We start from the raw sequence: 19,668 nt of genomic DNA on the forward strand, positions 1-19,668 counted from the left end.
ACTTGATACACTTTATCGGTAGCTCGATGCAGTTGTTGAGGGAAAGGTTAGGAATATTAAGCATTTATTTCACAAATCCTTTTAGAGGTAATGCGAAAACATTGAATTATGGAGCGGTGCGGGTAATTGCTGACTGTACAGATGGTTGAGCTGCCTATATGTTTCAAGAATGGAATCTTGCTTCATTACTACATTCTCAGAACAGCATTTGCTGTTCTCGTTGGTATGGTGCTGATGGAAAAATAATGCTTTTGACAGTAACCATTCCAAAAAGTGACATTTGTTATCTAGGGTTTTTAATGCCACTTTCCGGATGCTGATTTTGCAGGCTCTTGCAATTAGATATAGTATTGTGAACGGATAGCCGTTAAAGTCGGAGTTGTTTCCACCAAACAGCTTCTAATACACATCAAATAGGCAGTAGTTGTCTATGATGTCATTTTGGGGGGGAAACAGCACATTTGTGACATATCCTAGCTACATTATTATATTGTGTATGTCCACCGAATTCCCTTCTCATGTTCCCCATATCCACTGAATTAGCAGTACAAAGTTAGAGGATCCATGCCTGACTTAGCCTCACCTCCCTCAGCCTCCTATCTGTACCTTAAAATAATTTATACCTGGGGTCCTTCCCCCCCATCCCTCCCTCCCTCAGTACATTCCTCTTGCTCCAATATTTGCTATTTAAATGAATATTAATGCTGCTGCATACATTTCAGTAATCTCAGGTGATCACAAACATGTCAGCTACACTCCACTGACAGCAGCTGAATTGATTCACCTTCCTTATAGGTCTTAAACTAGGAATAGACCCAGGCGACCTCTTCTCTACAGCAACTGCTGAACAGCAGCTCCAAGGAAGGATAGGCCTTCGGCACCCATAGGCAGTCCAACATCACGCCCTTAGCAAAAATAAATAAAGAAGTCCCTACAGACCCAAACAGCTGCTGCCATATTGCAGGCCACCCTTGGAACCCCCCAAAAAATATATATATTTTAAGTCCCCCACCAACACCAGTGACACATCACAAAGCATCCTCAAAATACACCATTACAGGTTCATAACCAAACACTAAACAGAAACATAGTCTTATAGTGTTTGGGACAATGTATTTGAAATGTGGCTAAGAGATCACTCATGGTGTGTATATGACTATCCCGCTCAGCTGCATTTGACACATGAGACCACAACATCCTACTGCAGACTCCAAATGGTGGCCAACATCTCAAATAATTTCTAGCAGATGATTAAACTAAATCATTCCTTGAGAAATTAGCTCAACACATGAGAATGGGAAAACCGTGTCCCACCCACTAGGTCACATGTTAAGCCCCACAGGATACCATCTTTTAACAGCGACATAAACACACTGCTGGACTTTGTTTTCACCACCTACATGGGGGACATACGGAGTACTGTGAAGTCGCAGAACATTCAAATCCACTTGAAATCATAAGCAGTGGCGCAGAAACATCAAGATGGAATATCCATGGGAGATGACAGCCACAAAACTAAATTACTCACCTTCAAAAATCTTAGTTTTGGCCCACCACACCACTTCGAAAATATCACTTGTACCCCACCTAGATTTGTGGTGATGTGCCCATCAAAACTAAAGTTAGAAACTTAAGAGAATTGTAGAACTTAGACCTCTGCCTGAGCTCACCATGTGTAAGCCATAGTAAAATCCTTCTTCCACCAAATAAAAATTCCAAGATGGGCTCGCCCACTAATCTGACAACCACCCCGTCACTTCCGATGGGAGTAGGGCATTACTGAACTTTTCTATCAAAAATAGGAGCACTTTGTACTAAGGTCGGTCAGCCTACTAAGTGATGACTACAAAATGCAATTGGTAGACATATTGTTGCCCTGAAAAAGTATAAACCAGTAGCAGCTCACATGAAGTTTTCCGTGCCTCCTTTAAAAGGTGTACGCACATTTAGGATTCTCTGTCTCACAAACAAATGCATCGAACGCAGAGCCTGCGAACACCTTCAAGAACAAATTGTAATCTCCACCCCCATGCAATATATGTTCAGCACCAGAATGTCTCCCGAACACCTAGAAATCAACCTCAAATACAGAGGCTTTGCTTCTCGGTCACTGTCACCCCCCCTCCTCTGGAGCTACCTGCTCAGGCAAATCCAGTACTCCCAATATTCCAATGTCTCGTGCAGTTCAAGTCACAGTGCACTTCCTCGAACACCATGATTTAGTATCACTTCAATGTTCGCTGCATCCTTTATCATGCCCGCTTGTATAGTATGGCTGCTTATGAAACCCAGTCATTGTACCTCTTGCCTGTCCAGAGATGGAACCCTCATGTATACCCGGACCTATGTAACCACTATTTACCCTATTTTACTATCTAAGCCAAACCTATGTAAACCAAGTTAATTATGCATACGTATTTTTGTAATAAAGCCCTAAACATTGTAACCTATTCTGACTCTCACTAAACATGCGAATGTCTTTATTCCCTTTTCTATTCATTGCAGTGTATTCCATTTCTGCCTATGTGCCTAGAGCAATTAAGTTCTGCATTGTTTTTGTTAGCAAAGCTAAATAAACACAAGTATAACCTTTGTTTGCCACCAAGGGGTTCCATATGACATCAAACGAACGAGAATGGTGCTGAAGTTGTCTGTCAGATCAGCTGATACTCCAAGTTGGTGAACACTACTTTATTTGAAGCTGACATCTGCATTTGTATGTTGTTTGGCACCTCCAGTCGCTCCTCCGGCACATCTGATACCATGAATCGGCTGCCAAGGGGTTGTGAAGTCACGGAGAAGACATAGACCACATCTCTCTGGCTAGATGTACCTTGCAATCTGGCCAATCTCCGCCTTCAAAAAAACTCTAATACCTGGTGTTCTTCTGCCCTTCCTTATCGTCCTTTATACCTTCTCTATCCAGTACCCTAAGTGATGGTGCTACGCTGTAAGTGTGAGAGCAGAGTGCCAGCCCCCTAGCCGACAGCAGGTCTGAAAGCCACCCCGCCATGGACTCTTCTCCTGTCTGTTCAGATCTGCGGACAACAGGAAAGATGGAGGTTGGTAATGCCTGTGCCGTCTCTGGTCTGCATAGATCTGGGAGAGGTAGAAGAAGCCAAGTGAGCCGCAAAATCGATAGTCACATTTCACTGGTTCTCTTGGGTCTCTATAGTCGTATGCAGATTGGGACAAACATCTTTTGTTTTTCATTGCTGTGACGTAATGAATAATTCCTCTGTTGTGACTGACTACTGAAACTGCTCTTTAAGGCCCAAAGTGTTAGTCTAAATGACGGACACCAAATAAAAGTCTTGAAGCATAAAAATGTTAAACAACATTATGAATAGTATAGTTTTTATTTTAATTTGCAGCCATCCACCCATGCCTGCCTAGTTGCAAACATTGTGTGGCACCTTCAGAAGATTATAGGGTTTTACTAAATATACCTTTCTATTTTGAGGTTTAAAGACTTTCTTTTATGATTAAAAGGGAAGGCTTCAATTCGAGCATGCAAAATGCAGTTGGCCACAAGGGCTGGGCTGGCGGAATTTGTACCACAGCACATGGACTACATTGAAGTGCTCCTCCTATGGGGCATCACCTTGTGCCTTCCTAATGCATAAAACACTGTACCCCTAACCTGAACATGGTTTACTCTCCCCATGATGCTCAACACTTTGTCCTCCCCACAGACACACTAGGCTGTGCTCCCCTGAGGTGCCGCGCCGTGTGACCGGATAGTGCATACCACCTTGTGCCCTGGTAATGCATACCACCTTGTGCAATGGTCATGCACTGCACCCTGTACCATGGTAATGCACTGCACTCTGTGCCATCCTGCTGCACAGGGTTTGTGTCATTTTTTGTTGTTGTATGTTTGTGTGCCTGCATGTATGTTTTGTGAAATTTAGTGTCCAAGTATAGTCCGAATGTATTCACTTGTGCATCCACTGTCTGTTTACGCATTATTTTTAAATAAAGTGCATTGATAAAAGTATATATTGTGAAGTCGCAATCCTTATATAGGAGCTCGGTAGAGAGTGGTCTGTTAGACTGGGGAAAAGTCAGCGATGGATTGGTTCTTCAGTAAAGTGATTAATCCAGGTAGTCAGTCAGTACAAATCGTTGTTACGTTTCTGTCTACTTCCATAAAACTATGACTTTAGTTTCTACGTTTGTGCGCTTGTTTGCACTCTGTTAGAATGTAAATATGTACGCTTATGCAAGTTGTATACCTGTAAGATTGTACATTGTGACGTAGCATTAATGCGGCCTTCGTTTTATTTCAGACCTCCTGAGCCATGAAGATGCAACAACATTAAATGACTTGAAGACTCTGGTGCAGCAGTTGTATAGTACCCTTCGCATCGATGAGCACCAGCTGTGCAAGGAGAGGGAACTAATAGGGCGGCTAGAAGAGCTTAAGGGGCAACTTGGACCCCTAGAAAAGGTATTACAAGTGATAACATGCCTGAGAACGAAGCAGTTTGTTTATGAATTTACGATAAAGGCATTATGGACTGGAGGAAGCCATTAGCCTTGTTAGTTTTTCCTTGCAGCCAATTTACCCCTTAAGCAGTGCATCAGATGACTAAAAACTCTAGTGATTTGGTATAATAAAATACTAGCTTTTGCTACGTAAGAATTGTAGATAATTTAGAACACTAAAAGACAGAAAACAGCACAGATCAGATACTGATTCCTGAGCACAGGAATCATCCAACCAGCGACAGGAGGATGGTTTGCATTCCTGGCTTAGGTAAAGTCAGAAAAAAATATACAATCCGATGTTGCTGACAGAAATGCAGAGATGTTTGGTCCTCAAGTTCACCGGTAGCAATTTACTAAAAGATAAAAGGATGACTGCTCCAGAAAAAAGACTGGTGCTTCATGGGTGACAATTTGAATGTCAAGTTTCTGAGTCCACTTTGGCTGGCATGGTAAATAGGTTAGTGATATATACCATGGCATATTAAGTGAATAGCTTTGTAGGTTAAACAGGTATAATTTTACTTTATTCTAGCCTCTTTGGCAAGCATAAATTGTGGAGGATGTGGCTAATGTGATAGCATTTCCTGCTGGATGAGAGTAAGTTGGTAGAATGCATAATATTGCGGCCCCATTAGAAGACCATTTCGTAAGATTAGACTTTATTGTATTAGGGCATTGGCTGCCATATTAAGCCGATTGGATCTCTAAAGCAGTTAGTTTTTTTTTTTTTTGGAGCGCTAGTATGTGAGTTTGACCTGCATTAGTGACTTTGTAAGTGGAACTTTTGAGAGATGGGGGTCAAGACCAAATGCACAGTAGTAGATGGGGAAGACGAAATATAGCAATTTTCAGTTCATTGAGCAGAGCTAGGCATTGGCATTGGGTTAAGAAGTGAAAACGAAGTCTTTTGGGGGTAGAGTTTCAGGAAGTTCTCAAAAATCCAATATTTGAGTTTGAAAAGAACTGATCATAGAATGGTCATGTCATAAATAAATAAAATAAGGAGGTAGCCCTGTAGATTTGTGGGTCATCGGCTTACCGATGGATTGCAGCACTGGTCTCACAAACTGCGGTCAGTGGTTTGAGGTATAATTTGAGCAGCAAGGGACGCCGCGGGGAAAAGCAGCGGGGTCTGACTTATCACAGCCAATCTACACTATTTGGAAGTGGTTATATAGAGTGAAACAATGAAGGAGAGCAGTTTAGTTATCAACTTTTGGATTAAATTAACATTAACAAATGGACCGTCAATATTGGAGATGTTTAGGGTTTCACCCTGCCATCAGTTCTGAACTAATTCCTTGAATAATAGATATCTTTATTTAAATAGAATATACTAACAGAGATTGCACTTATATATTAAGAAATTTTAAACACATTAGTCGATTTTTAAAATGTATTGTTGTGGTTTTAATTAACTGAAACAATAAAAACTTTTTTCACTTTATTTAAATCCAGTAAATACTCGGAAGCGTCTGTGCTTAATTCCTCATCACCTATTTCAAAATCCTCCATAATTGGTATTTTGTCTCCTCTCAAATTATATAAGACTCGACTGGTTCCTAATGCAGCATCCTGGAGATGTGAAGATGTTCCGTGTGATTTGTACCATGTACTCTGGTCATGTCCTGCACTGAATATTTATTGGCGTTGTATATGGATGACACTTTGCTCTACTCGTTTTTTTCCCTTTGAGGAATCGGACAGGCTAGCTTTGTTGCATGATTTGGTTCCTTTGAATAGTACGACTTATTATTGGCGTAGATGGATGTCAACAGCTCTTATAGTGCCTAAGATCTGCATATTACCGCATTGGCGTACAGCACAGGCGCCCACACATCAAGAATGGCTTGCTGAACTTTATAGATTAGCCACATATGAACGTAGGATTTACAAGGTTAAAGATCAAATCCAGGTATTCAATGATGTTTAGAGTCCATTTTTGAACTTATGTAAATACTAATTATCTTTCTCGTGAGTGGGGAATAATAGTCTTATCCATGCACTTGCGATGGCGATTGGAGCATTTCCATCTATGATTTAAATCTGGGACAAAATGAGGCTGGTGACTTAAATCATTTGTTTATGGGGTGTGGGTCTTACGTAGGCAAAGGTTACCTTAAGCATTGCTTAAAGTGTTTTTGGCACACGAAAAGGATCCTTTGCCCCTTATTGGATTTCATTTTTCTATTTCATTCATACTTTCTAAAGCTCTTTTGTCCCTTCTTGGGACCTCCGTTAGTATTTTATTTATTTTGGATTACTGTACTTTGTGGAATTTAAAAAAGTAATCCTGTAAGCCTTCGGAAAAGCTTTCTAAATATAGAAATCATCGCCAATCTCCTATTTATTTTTCATTTTTTACAAATACTTGTATAGGAATACGTTCAAGGTGTCCTAAGGTTACTATGGGGTCACAGCAGATGAATAAATGCTCCAACTGAGTCATTACTTAACACCGAGGAAATACAATTGAAAAGCAAAACTCAAAGCGAACAAACAGCTCAGTTTCTCTCTCCTTTAAGAGAGCTGAGTTAGCTGTATCTGCAAGAAGACCACTGTAGTGAGAGGAATTTTGTATTGTACTTTGCACTTACACAGTTGTATTATGTCAGTCTAAATTAGCATGGGAATACACGAAAAGGCTTAGTTCCCATTTCTGGATGTAGCAGTGGAAGAGGAAAGGCCACATGCCATGCTTCGGGCATGAAAAGCAACCCACACCCATCACCTGTGAAGACTGATAAACGCCCTAGGGACATACTAGTTGAGTACTCTAGATGGTCTTAGCACATGAGGTTTCACAATATAATCGAAGTTGACATAATCTACACCTCCTCTTCGGAAATTGTGATGCCAAAATTAGAGAGTGTACTTTGCATTTCCATGATCCTTACACGTGTTAAAGATTAATAGAGGTTACCTTATTTCCTAAAGATGGAATTAAAACTTCTTGGAAATTGTTGGCTTTTAGCATGGCTGCTTCATTCACCCACTGGCCTTAAGCAAACGATAATGTGTAATGCTTCTTATCTATTTTAAAGAAGGTCATTCAGATAGTCCAACAGAAGGCTGTGAGGACTTAGTCCTTGAAATTAATTGGTTTTTCAACGAAGTTTAAACCAGCTCTATTCTATAATCAATCTTTTAATGGACCGTGTTCCTTACCACATTAACCCACCCCCAGTCGTATTTTATATCAATAATTTTGTAATGACATTCAGCCAACACGAGACTAAATGAAAACCTGTGTCTTGCACATTAGGGCATGACAAAATGTACATTATGCAGGTAAAATTTGCAAAATTCCCTACTTTCACTTTACATGCAATTTGTAGAATTTCTGAATATTTTACATTCTGCGGTTTCATATAATTTTTTCCTGTGGGAGAGAAGTTTGTGAAAATTTTTTCGGAAATACATTTTCTGCTCAAACCATTCTCATGTTGGTATCTTGTACTTCTGTTTTTTTAAGTTAGGTATTCTCTATCCTTTAAAGCTAAAAAAACAGAAGGTTTACCTGGTATGAGAATCGAGAACCAGTAGTGGCCCAAAAAAATACTGTGGTTCTATCAGGGCATACTCCATTATTATTGCCAAGTCTATGGGTGTGTGATCTATCCAAAATCAGTTAAAATTCCGTATACTAGCGTCCGATCAATGCATCTGTATTAGACACAAACTTAAATAAATTGACATTCATTCAGTTAATGAGAGCAGAGTGCTCAAAAGTAAAGGGTGATTGTTAGAAATTGGGTTTCTGGTTGGCAGAGGTTTGCACCCTGTCCAAGTAGGAACCACAATCCTTGTCAGGGTAAGTCACAACACACTCTAGATTATCCTGTGCTCACCCTCTGGTAGCTTGGCACAGAGCAGTCTGGCTTAACTTAAGAGGCAAAGTGTAAAGTATTTGTGCAACACTTCAAACAGCAACATACTGAAAAAAACACGAAAACACGTTAGGAAAACCAAGTATAATAGTATAAATGAAACAAGACCAAAACGACGAAACTCATACAAGCAGAAGTCGAGATGCGAATTTCTAAAGAATAAATGTAAAATATTGCTTCGAAGCAATAAGTGCTTAAATGGGATATCTGTTCGGGCTGGACCGGGCAAGGTCAAAAGTCAGGCTGATTGGAATGGAGCACGGGCCGGATACAGGGACCACCTTGGACCGCTGAACTAAAGTTCCTTGATCTGGGTCGCAACGACAAACATGCAGGGTGCAGGCGATGCGTCTGTGTCGAGCCACGCAGTTGACAAGATGCATCAATTTTGCTCCACACTACTGCAGCAATGCAACAGCTCGAAGTATGAGGTGCTGGTACTGAAAGCGGTGCACGGCTGATGCTCCAGCAGTAGGTGAAGGGTCAATTCCAAAGGCGATGCGATGGTTCTGAAGGCGATGCACCAGGTCTACTCCGTACAACAAGGATGCACTGGTTCTGACTCGCGCAAAGGTGAGGATGCACTGGTTCCAATAAGGAGGCGTCCGTTCTAGTTTGTAGCAGCACTTCCAAGGGCCCAGAACTGAATTGGCACCACTTGGCAGAGCAAGACTTGCAGCAAGCAAAGTCCAGGTGCTGTAGCAGGATCAGTTGAAGTCTTTGATGTCCCTGAGACTTGGACTAGCGAACAAATGGTCAGGGGTTCTGCCCACTTAACCCTCCCGTACCTGAGCAGGAGACATCCTAGGATGAGAAAATAGCAAAAAAGGGTACCGAAGGGATTGATCCAAATTGAATTCTCAAGCAAGAAACAATTAATTCTCTTGTGAATCAGAAATCAAACATGAAAAAAATATACATATGTAAACTCATCAACACACATATGAGCGGACATCAAGGAAAGCACAACAACCGACAGTCTATATACAAAACGTCACATATACATATATACAAATATACATCACATTTACAGTATCACGTTTCTATGTACCCTAAACACAAGGTATATATAAAAAAAATTATATATATATCCCAATTCGGATCAGTGCCTCCACTTAATTTACAATAGAGTGCACAACACAATGGTAGTCCCAAGAATAAAGCACCTGGGGGTTAAAACGTCAACCCAGTCTATATTTGTATTGGTGCCAATCAGACAAAAATCAAACAATTTTTTTTAATAGTAACAGGGGACTCCAGTCGAAGCAAAAAAGTGTTGACGCAGTCGCGGTCGCGTTTCAGCCAGATGATGTAGGCTTCATCAGGACAATGGGTACTCTGGTAATAACAATTATGTACATATATCATACCTTCTTACTAGCCAAGTAGGAATACATATACTAAAATCACATCACAGCTGCACAAGTGACATTATCTCCCCCGTGCGTGGAAATGCAAGGTCTACTTATAGATTCATCCGGTAAGGGGAAGAAGAGAAAGCCAAAGAAAGGCAGAACATAGGGGATACTATCCAACAGTGTACAAATAAAGATCAAGCATACTAAGGGAAAAAAATTAAATAAGACAACGTGTATATCAGAGGTACCCTCAACCACATCTCTATGTGGGGAAAAAACGTGTAAAGGAGCACAAGGGACACCACAAATATGTACCCATTATCTCCCACAGTGAACTCCAGTGCCTAAAAAAAACCCGATCCTGTCACCCGACAGGAAGAATATATACCTATTTTTCAGGGTCCTAGCAATTTCTCGGACAGATATCGGCGGCCAGCACACAAAACCACCCACACAAGGGTGGGGGGCGGGGCGGGAATCACTTTCTAGCCCCAGTATAAGAAATTATTCCTATAATAAACATATAACAAAAACTAAATGAATCGCAATTCCGAGTCCAATCAGGACAGAGGGGTCTCATCACAGTATCCATTTACATGGAATCCCTCGAAATAGTTGGTCTCGCATACCTTTATATATATGCAGTGAGTCCACTCGGATGAGGCAAGAGGAAAATAGGCGTGGCTTGAATTACACGTACTTTCTGTCATCATCACACAGTTCATCAGGAGGTGGAGGAAGGAGAAAGAGGAATAGTCCATTAAAAAACGAACACTGACCTCTATTCCCACTAGTTCTTAGCCACAAGTCTGTTAAACAAATTATAGGCGCACAAAGGTAAAAAGCTGCAATGAGTAATACTTAGAACAGGAGGCAAGCCCTTGGAGTCACTCTTGGTTCAAGTGATGCAGGTCCAGTTCTTCTCACCCATGCAGCAGGGCAGCTCAGCAAGACAAGCACAAAGCAGGTCAAAAGTCCAGCAAAGCAGCAGTTCTGCAGAGTGGCATTCCTTTCAGCAGCACAGTAGTTCTCCTTCTTGGCTTCACAGGTCCAGAAGAATACTGAAGTCATAGGGTCAGAGATCCAGTACTTATACCCAGTTGTGCCTTTGAAGTGGGGGTTGCTTCAAAGAAATCTTTGAGTTCCCCCCTGCCCTGGCTCCAGACTCGCCATGGAGGGGGGTATGTAGCCCTTTGTGTGTGGACACGAGACAGCTTATGCAGGTGTGGAAGCTGTGTCCAGCTCCTCCCTCCCATTTCTTTCTGTGTGGCTGTTTAGAGGGAATACACGAAGCCCAGCTGTCACCCAACCCAGACTGAACAGAGACAGACAGCAGGTACCAAAAGGCTAAAGCAAGCAAATGTTAACTTTCTAAACGTGTAATTTGGTAAACTGTCATTTAAAATCCAACTTCGCCATATGTAGTGATTTTAAATTGTGAGTCTAGTGACACCAAACTTGAAAAGCCTACCTCTTCCCTATTAGGGAATTAAACTTAAAAGATCTAATCCCAATGTTTTCCTATGGGAGAGCTAGGCCTTGCATTAGTGAAAAACGAAATTGCGAGTTTTTCACTTCCGAGACATGAGAAACTTAAGAGTTCATGTCCTGCCTTTTAAATACATTGCAGCCTGCCCAGTGGATCATATCGGGCCTACCTTAAGGGTGACTTATATTTATAAAAGGGGATGGTTAAGGCCTGCGAAGAGGTATATCTTGTGATGTCGAAGTGGCAGTGTAAATTGCACATGCAAGCTCTGCAATGGCAGGCCTGAGCCATGGTTAGAGGGCTACTAAAGTGTACAGCGCTGTAATGTACTGGCCCTGGGTGCATGTAGTGCACTTTATTATAAGTAAATGAGGTATTCATATTTGGGTTAAACCAATGTTACCTTGTTTAGGGAAGAGAGCACAAGCACCTTAGCACTGGTCAGCAGTGGTAAAGGGTGCAGAGTCCTAAAACCAGCAAAAACAAGGTCTACAAACTGAGGTAGGTAGGCAAAAAGTTGGGGGCAGATCACCCTAAGGCTGTCAAGTCGAACACTGAACACCCAATGTAAGAATTATGAAGAAGTGGCATATTTGGATATAGGTGAACAACTAACTCCTGACTCAACAAAGTATGCAGAAAAACATAGTTAACTAGTCAATATGTATTCAAGTTAGTGGTGTTTTGACCTCTCACTTAAGTTAAAGGTCATCTTCTGGACTAAACTCAGTTTATAACACTCAGATTTGTGAGACAAAAGAAGATAGTCAAAGAAGTGGAAGGTGTGAGGGAATGAAATGAGTCAGAAACTAGTGACTTATAACATTTCATCTGGTCCTAGGGATGAAAAACTGTAAGTAGGCCGGATGTGTCATTAGAAAAGTATCTACAGGGGGAAGATAGAAAAAGGGAAGCAAGGGAAGGGGGCCATATTGAGTAAATGCAATAGATAAGCTGTATTGTGTGCAGCCAAATATGTGAAACTATATACTCACAAAGATAGGTAGGAGAAAGTTCGTAAGTATTATGAATTGGTGAATTTAATATTTTTAAATTATAATCAATATAGTGAAATTGTGGGGACAGTACTCACTGATGGATCTGTGTTCCAAGTACAGTGAGGTCTTTAGAGGCGCGCCCAGTCTATTCAGTGCTGAGCATTAAAGCTTCCTCAGGTATGCATTACTTAGATACAACATACATTGGTCCAGCACTCTTGAATATAGTTATAGGTCAAATAACAACAATAATTTCATGTCTTAACACAACTTGTTCAATACAGATGATAGGGATTCAGTGGAGCTGTTTGTAGTACAAACGGCTCCACTGAATCCCTATCATCTGTATTGAACAAGTTGTGTTAAGACATGAAATTATTGTTGTTATTTGACCTATAACTATATTCAAGAGTGCAGGACCAATGTATGTTGTTGCAAAATTAGACAAGTCTCTGGGGAGATTTAGGGGTTTTGAATCTCTGGTCCGCTGCACCTAAATTAGAGACAGAGGAATCACTAGGGATAGGTGCAATTGTGCTTAGCCCCAAATGCCAGGTTGGTGTGTATTGCAAATGCATTACTTAGATAACTAGTTGTAGTTGTCTTAAAGGGACTGTAAGGTTAGACCCTCCAATTTCTCAGGTAGCAGATCATGGTGCCAATATATTGGATAGGAACAAATCCATGAAAGAGACCTCCTATACCATGCTGTGTGCCAATTAACAAACAGCCGAGGAAAATGCATCCAGGCCTGCATTGAATAAAAATTAAAAAAAATAGGAGAGAGAAATTGGGTTGTTCATTGACTGAGTTGTGAGCCCTTCTCAAGCAACAGCGGCAATCCCTGTCAGGGTGAACCACAAAAATCAGTAAATTAATAAGTGCTTAACCCTCTGGCAGCATGGCACAAAAGCAGCCTGCCTTAATTTAGAGGTAATGTGTAAAGTATTTATGCAGTACACAAACGGTGATAAATTGAAAATCAAAAAATATTCCCTATCAATAAAAATAAACAAATTATAAATATTTTACTCCAATACGATACAAATCCAGTCAGAAGCAGATGTATGCAGTTTCAAAGATTTAAGGCAAGTATAACGCCTAAAAGCACAAAACGCGCCACTCTGGAAGAGACTAATAGTTATAGATTCCTTACCTTACTGTTGGGTGGCCCGAGCTTCCCTCCCTTCCCGGGAGCTAGGGCGACCCCTGCCCAACTTCGTAGCTTTTACGAAGCCCTCCACTCCATCTTTGGCCGGCCCGAGGACTCGGCTGGGGGTTCTAGCCCTTTGATGCTGGCGGCCTTGGCTCCGCAAGGCCGCCAGGAGTTCAGGCCTGGATCCGGATCGGCACCAGTTGACCTTACGCCACTTCCTCCAGTACGAAGTCCATTGGCGACACCTCCTCCCCCTCCAACGCCAGTTGTGTCCCCAGCCGGCGTCAACCCCGGACTCCACCTCGACATGGACCCTTAGCTGGGCTGGCGTCGACCAGTACTTTTGTGCTTCTGTTCTATCCTGGCGTTCCTTCTCGCCCTGAGTGGCAGCAAGAGGAGGGTTTGGAGGACTGGGAGAGGTCTATTGGCCCTCTAGCAGACCAGCTGGAAGAGTTGGACTGGAGAGAGGACCTAGGTGAGGCCAGTGGTCTGGATACATCCCCAGACCTTGGCATGCATTCCCCTCCTTCCGTGGCTACGGAGGAGGGAGCCTCCTATGCTGTGGTGGTGCATAGAGTGGCTGAGACCTTGGGCCTTCAGCTACCTACTGTGGCAGTTGGCACTAACCTCCTGACTGAGGTTCTTCAACCAGCAGCAGCCCCTGCTGCTGTTCAATGAAGCCCTCACAAACATTCTTCTGGGCACCTGGTCCAAGCCCAGCACAGGGGCCCCTGTGGATAGGATAATTGCCTGACACCACTGCCCGGCCCTGACAAACCCCACTTTCTTCACCCAACAGCCCTTGGTAGTCCAAGCCTCAACGTCCAAAGGCGCGTTCCCTACTGCTCCCCCAGATAGGGTATCCAAGAAGCTGGATCATTTGGTAAGATGTTTTCTTCTGCCAGCTTAGGACTGTGGTCGGTGAACACCCCATGTCTCTTGGGCCGTTACACCCACTCTGTGGGACACGGTTGTGCAGGTGCTGCCACACTGCACGGAGGAGGCCTGGGCCGTGCTCACCCATGCAAATGCTGGGGGTAGAGGTGCAGCAAAGTTCGCCATACAATGTGGGCTGGACACCGCCGACTCGCTAGGCAGGATGATTTCAATGTCTGTTGCCCTGCGATGCTACGCCTTGCTGAGGTCCACTGGCTTTTCAGGTGATGTCCAATCGACTCTTTTGGACATGCCCTTTGGCCGTCAATTGTTTGGCGACAAAGCCGACAATGCGCTTGAGAGCTTTAAGCATTCTAGGACTACGGCCAGATCCTTGGGCCTCGCTACCACCTCTTGCCCCGTGCAGCCCTGCTTTTTTGCCCCTATTGTGGCTATGGAAGGGGTGCCTCACCACGTTCCGTCCAGAGCCACAGCCCGGCGCAAGCTGTTCAGCCTCTGCGTGGCCAGGGACAGGGGGCCAGCGGGTGGGCTAAACCACCAGATCCCCTTTGTAGCAGCCTCCAAACCTTACTAATCAGACTTTTCTGGGCCACTAGTTGCCCGTGGGTGGCAGGATTCACCATCACCTCCTCCACTAGCACAACATCACGTCGGACAGGTGGGTTTTGTATATAGTCCGAAGGGGCTACTTCCTCCCCTTTTAAACAACCCCTCCCTCCATGTCACCTGCTTTCCATCGCATGTCACAGGATTACTTGGCCCTTCTTCATCAGGTAGTTGTGGCTCTCTTGGCCAGGGGAGCCATTGAGTGAGTCATTGTGCCAGAAGTAGGTTATTGCCACTACTTCCTGGTGCCCAAGGAGGACAAAGGTATGAGTCCTATTTTGGATCTCGGGGACATCAACCGTTCAAAATTTTGACATTGGCTTAGGTTCTGTCTGCTCTTGACCTGGAGACTGGATGGTAGTGTTGGACTTGCAGGACGCCTATTTTCACATTCCCGTCCTGCCTGCCCACCGGCGTTACCTACGGTTCATGGTAGGCCGCCAGGCATTTTCAGTTCACTGGGCTCCCCTTTGGCCTTACAAGCGCCCCTCTGGTGTTCCCCCTAAGTGATTCCGGTGGTCGCAGCTCATCTGCGCAGATCAGTGGTCCCAGTCTTCCCCTATCTCAACGACTAGCGGGTTTGCCCCAAGCTGTCGTCTCCCACCTCCAGACTACGGCGGATCTCCTGCATTCGCTGAGGTTCACTATCAACGTGCCGAAGTCACACCTGATGCCCTGATTCCCTCTCAAATGCTCCTTTTCATTGGGGCAGTTCTGGACACAGTGCAGTTTCGGGTTTATCCTCCCGAGCAGCGAGTCCGGGATATTCGGGCTCTGATTCCGACATTTCAGCCTCTATCCCGAGTATATAACTAATATATGTCTCTTACAGATATATCATTACTGATGGTAAGTAACTTGTTTACCAGGCATCGTGGATGATTGTTGCTGTAGCATAAATATCCTGGCTTTGTGATGGCTGTCACCATGGGCTGTCTAAGCAGTAGTGCGAAATACAGCTCTCACATTGCTGGTCGTCTGTAGCGGTCATTGTAGTACGAAGAGTTGAGTTCACCGAAGCATTGCGTTGGTGGTAGGTATGTGTGGTAAGATCTTGGTGCCAACTGACCCATTCACAGTCTCAAAGAGCCAAAAACTTTGTCTTTTTTTCTAGAGTGAGCTCAACTGTTGCCACCCCAATGGTCCAGAACTTGGGAGGCATCTCTTTGGGATCAAGAACTACCTCTAGATTGCAGGTCCAGCTGGGCAGTTGTAGAGAGGCCTCTGGAGCTTCTCGGGGAGAGGCCAGTGTAGCTCAGAACAGGAGGTCAGTTAGCTAACCCTTGGAGTTTCTTCAGCCTGAGATGACAGTTGCAGGGCAAGTCTTTCAGCAGGACAGGCTTTAAGCAGCAGGGCAGTCCTTCTATAGTATCCACCGGTCTAATGGGATATGGAAGAGTAGGTCTGTGGGTCCTATTTTTATACTTGTTGCTAGCTTTGAAATGGGAGACACTTCTGGAGTGATTTCCCCCCCCCCCCCCCCCCCCCCCCCCCACATGCACACACAGATGTTTGAAATTACCTGCCTCCCTGTCCTGTCTGCAGTCACAGTAGGCTAATATGAAGCTCTTTGTGTGAGCTGAGGCAGTGTCTTTGAATTGCAAGTACAGCTGCACAGATTTGCCCTACCAATCCTGCCTTGAATGGGCCATCCTTCCAACACCCACACCCTCTTTTTTGTAGATATCTGTAAGAAATTCACAAATTCCAGTTGCCAGCTACACCTAGTCATGTAACCCATGACACAGGCTGCAGGCACCAAATAGCACAAGAAAATGCCAACTTTCTAAAAGTGCAATTTTCAGATTTATGACTTAAAATCCTACTTTACCATTAAACATGGTTGTAAATTACAATTACTCGGACACCACACATGACAGTCCTACCTGTTCCCAAACAAGTTCTCATATTAATTGTAATGAGGTACCTCAAATTTAAAACTCTTACTCTGGCCTATAGGTCCCTCTACGGCACCTGTCCTAATTATTTGAGAGCCCGTCTGCCTAGATATACACAGTCCCGCTCCCTTCGTTCAAATGATCAGGTGCTACTGAGTGTGCCGCGAGTCAAAAGGGCTAGATTGGGCAGCCGGACCTTTTCAGCCAACGTGACCCGTCTCTGGAATTCCCTACCTCCTGAGCTGCGAAAGGCCCAATCAGAAACAAGTTTTAGGAGACCGCTTAAGTCGTGGCTGTTCTCGGTGCCTCTCTAAGCTGCAGACTCCCAGCTAGCTTTCTTGTTGAGCCCTCACAGCGCCGGGACGCCTCCTAGTTGAGGCAGCTGTTCGCGCTTTATAAATACTAGTATTATTAGTATTATTATTAATGTTGTCCTATGGGAGAGATAGGGCTTGCAATAGTAAAAAAAAACGGATGTGATAGTTTTTCACTACCAGAACATGTAAAACTTAAAAGTACATGTCCAACTTTTTAAGTACAAGTATAATTAATCGACTAACCGAGGATAATCAATTTCAGAAAACTTTCAGTCTAGGGACGCCCCACACATTTAGCGGACGGCCAAAGACCACCTCATACGGCGATAATCCAGTTCTAGAATGGGGTGTCATTCTGGTGGACAATAAAGCAAGGGGTAATGCATCTGGCCATTGCAACCCAGTACTTTCCTTAATCATAGCCAATTTTAGCTTGAGAGTACCATTGTACTTCTCAACTAAGCCTGCTGACTGAGGATGATTTGCTGCATGGAATTTTTGCTTGGTGTGCAGACCATCGCACACCAACTGGATCATTTTTGCATTAAAGTGACTTCCATTGTCACTCCAAATCAAACGGGGCAAACCATAGCGCGGGAAGAACTTCTTAACAAGAGCCTTTGCCATGGCTGTGTTTTCTTTCGTTGGGTAAGCCTCAATCCGTTTGCTAAATGCACAAACAACCACTAGAACATATTTTACATTATTAACTCGTTGCATCTCAATGTAATACATCTGGAGTATCACGCAAGGGAGAGAGGGTAGCGCAAAATTACCAGAAGGTGTAGGGGTACCTTTTCCAGGGTTGTACTTCATACAAATCAGTGTTTCACTAGGTGCGCAGCAACCTTTGGAATATTATAATTTTGCCATACAGGATCCAATAACCAACATATTCCCTTAGCGCTAATATGAGCTGGACCATGTGCCATTGTAACTACAGGAAATACATATGCATCAGGCAACATCCATCTCTGCTTCTCGGATTTGTCAGTCTAACACCCTTCGTCGTTTAAACGCCCTGTACTTTCCTCCCACACTGCCAACTCCTCAATTGTTAATGTTAAGAATAGCTTGTAAAGCGCACGTACACCGGGTGGTTTCATGGCGCTGTAGAAAAAAAGGCTCTGATCATTCCCTATGGGGACGTCCGTTGTAGGCTTGTGCAAATAGCCAGGTTTTGAGACCTTCTGAACTTCAGAAGGCCAGTGCATGCTTGGATCTCCAAGGGGAAGGCGTTCCACAGTCTAGGGGCGAGAGGTGCAAATCTGCAGCCTCCAAGATGTTTCCGTCTGAAAGTGGGAGTGGAAAGGAGCGAGAGGTGAGCTGAGCGCAAGTTGCAGGAGGGGGTGTCTCTGAGTTGCCTCAATTTGTATTTCCCTAACACTCTCTTGCGAATTTTCAAACATGGTAACATCTGGTACCCATCTAGCAGGTCCTCCCACAAACATTTTCATCATTTATGACCTGACTGTCTCCTTTGCTATTTGACCTACAAAAGAATTTCCCTTCGCCCCACATCTTCAGTGAGTGCTTTATGGGCACTACTTTATTATTGCCAATCGTTTGGGAAGGGTCAAGGCTGTCAAAAGCCTTTCTATCAGCGGACCATTCTGAATTTTCGTGCCATGTGACGTCAAGAATCCGCTCTCTGCCCAGAGGCCTCCAAAATTATGGCCACCCGAAAGCATACTGGCTGTCAGTAGAAATATTGACAGCCAGTCCTTCGCTCAATTCACATGCTACCAAAAGGGCTAGCAACTCAGCAGCTTGTGGGGATTGGTAAGGAATACGTAATATCTCAACTACAGTGTGCAGCGTGGTAATAACATCCGGCGCTGTAGTGGTGCCATCTGACAAATTAAAACAAGAACCATCGACATATAGTTCCGCTTGTGGATCAGATAAGGGAACATCAATCAAATCTACCCGTCCCTTCGTCTCTTCCTCCATCGGGAAGAGACAATCATGGACATCTGTATCCACATCTTCCCAAGGGAGGGGTAGTAACATGGCTGGATTCAGAATGGCACATAATTTGATAGTAATATGAGGTGCAAATAGTGTAATTTCACAACCAGTCAGACGAGCACTGGTAAGGTGCTGCATCTTTGTCTTGTTCAAAAGTACATCCACAGCATTAGGTACCATTACAGTGAGATCATGATTAAGGACGAGCCCTGCCGACTGTCGTATAGAGACTGCTGCTTCTCTTAAACAACTCGGGAGGGCTCTGGCAACCAGGTCAAGCGTAGCAGAAAAATAAGCACACAGCCTCTGCTTACCTCCAAAGACTTGGGTTAACACCGAAAGCGCACACCCAGCCATTTCGTGTACATACAACACGAAAGGCTTCATATAATCGGGTGTACCAAGCACAGGTGTGTTGCAAAGCGCAACTTTTAGTTTCTCAAAAGCATGCTGACATTCATGTGTCATGGGCAAAGGTTCATCTTTAGTTAGGCGAAGCAGGGGCTGTAATAATAAAGAAGAAGCGGGTTTCCAGTGTCGACAATACGAGGTGATGCCTATAAAAGCACGCACATCCCTCTGAGTCACAGGGAC

General features: G+C 43.7%; 1 protein-coding gene across 2 annotated transcripts in view; it reads left to right on the forward strand.

Moving 5' to 3' along the window:
- MCU (mitochondrial calcium uniporter) overlaps window positions 1-19,668 on the forward strand; it is a 774,118-nt gene that overhangs the window by 659,543 nt on the left and 94,907 nt on the right. For both annotated transcript variants that reach the window (XM_086922280.1, XM_086922281.1), the window contains one exon: window positions 4,293-4,453. In XM_086922280.1, the coding sequence (XP_086778406.1) occupies window positions 4,293-4,453 (161 nt within the window). The remainder of the gene's footprint in view (window positions 1-4,292; window positions 4,454-19,668) is intronic.

Source organism: Lissotriton vulgaris, chromosome 5 (assembly GCF_964263255.1).
Source record: "Lissotriton vulgaris chromosome 5, aLisVul1.2, whole genome shotgun sequence".
Classification (NCBI taxonomy): domain Eukaryota; kingdom Metazoa; phylum Chordata; class Amphibia; order Caudata; family Salamandridae; genus Lissotriton; species Lissotriton vulgaris.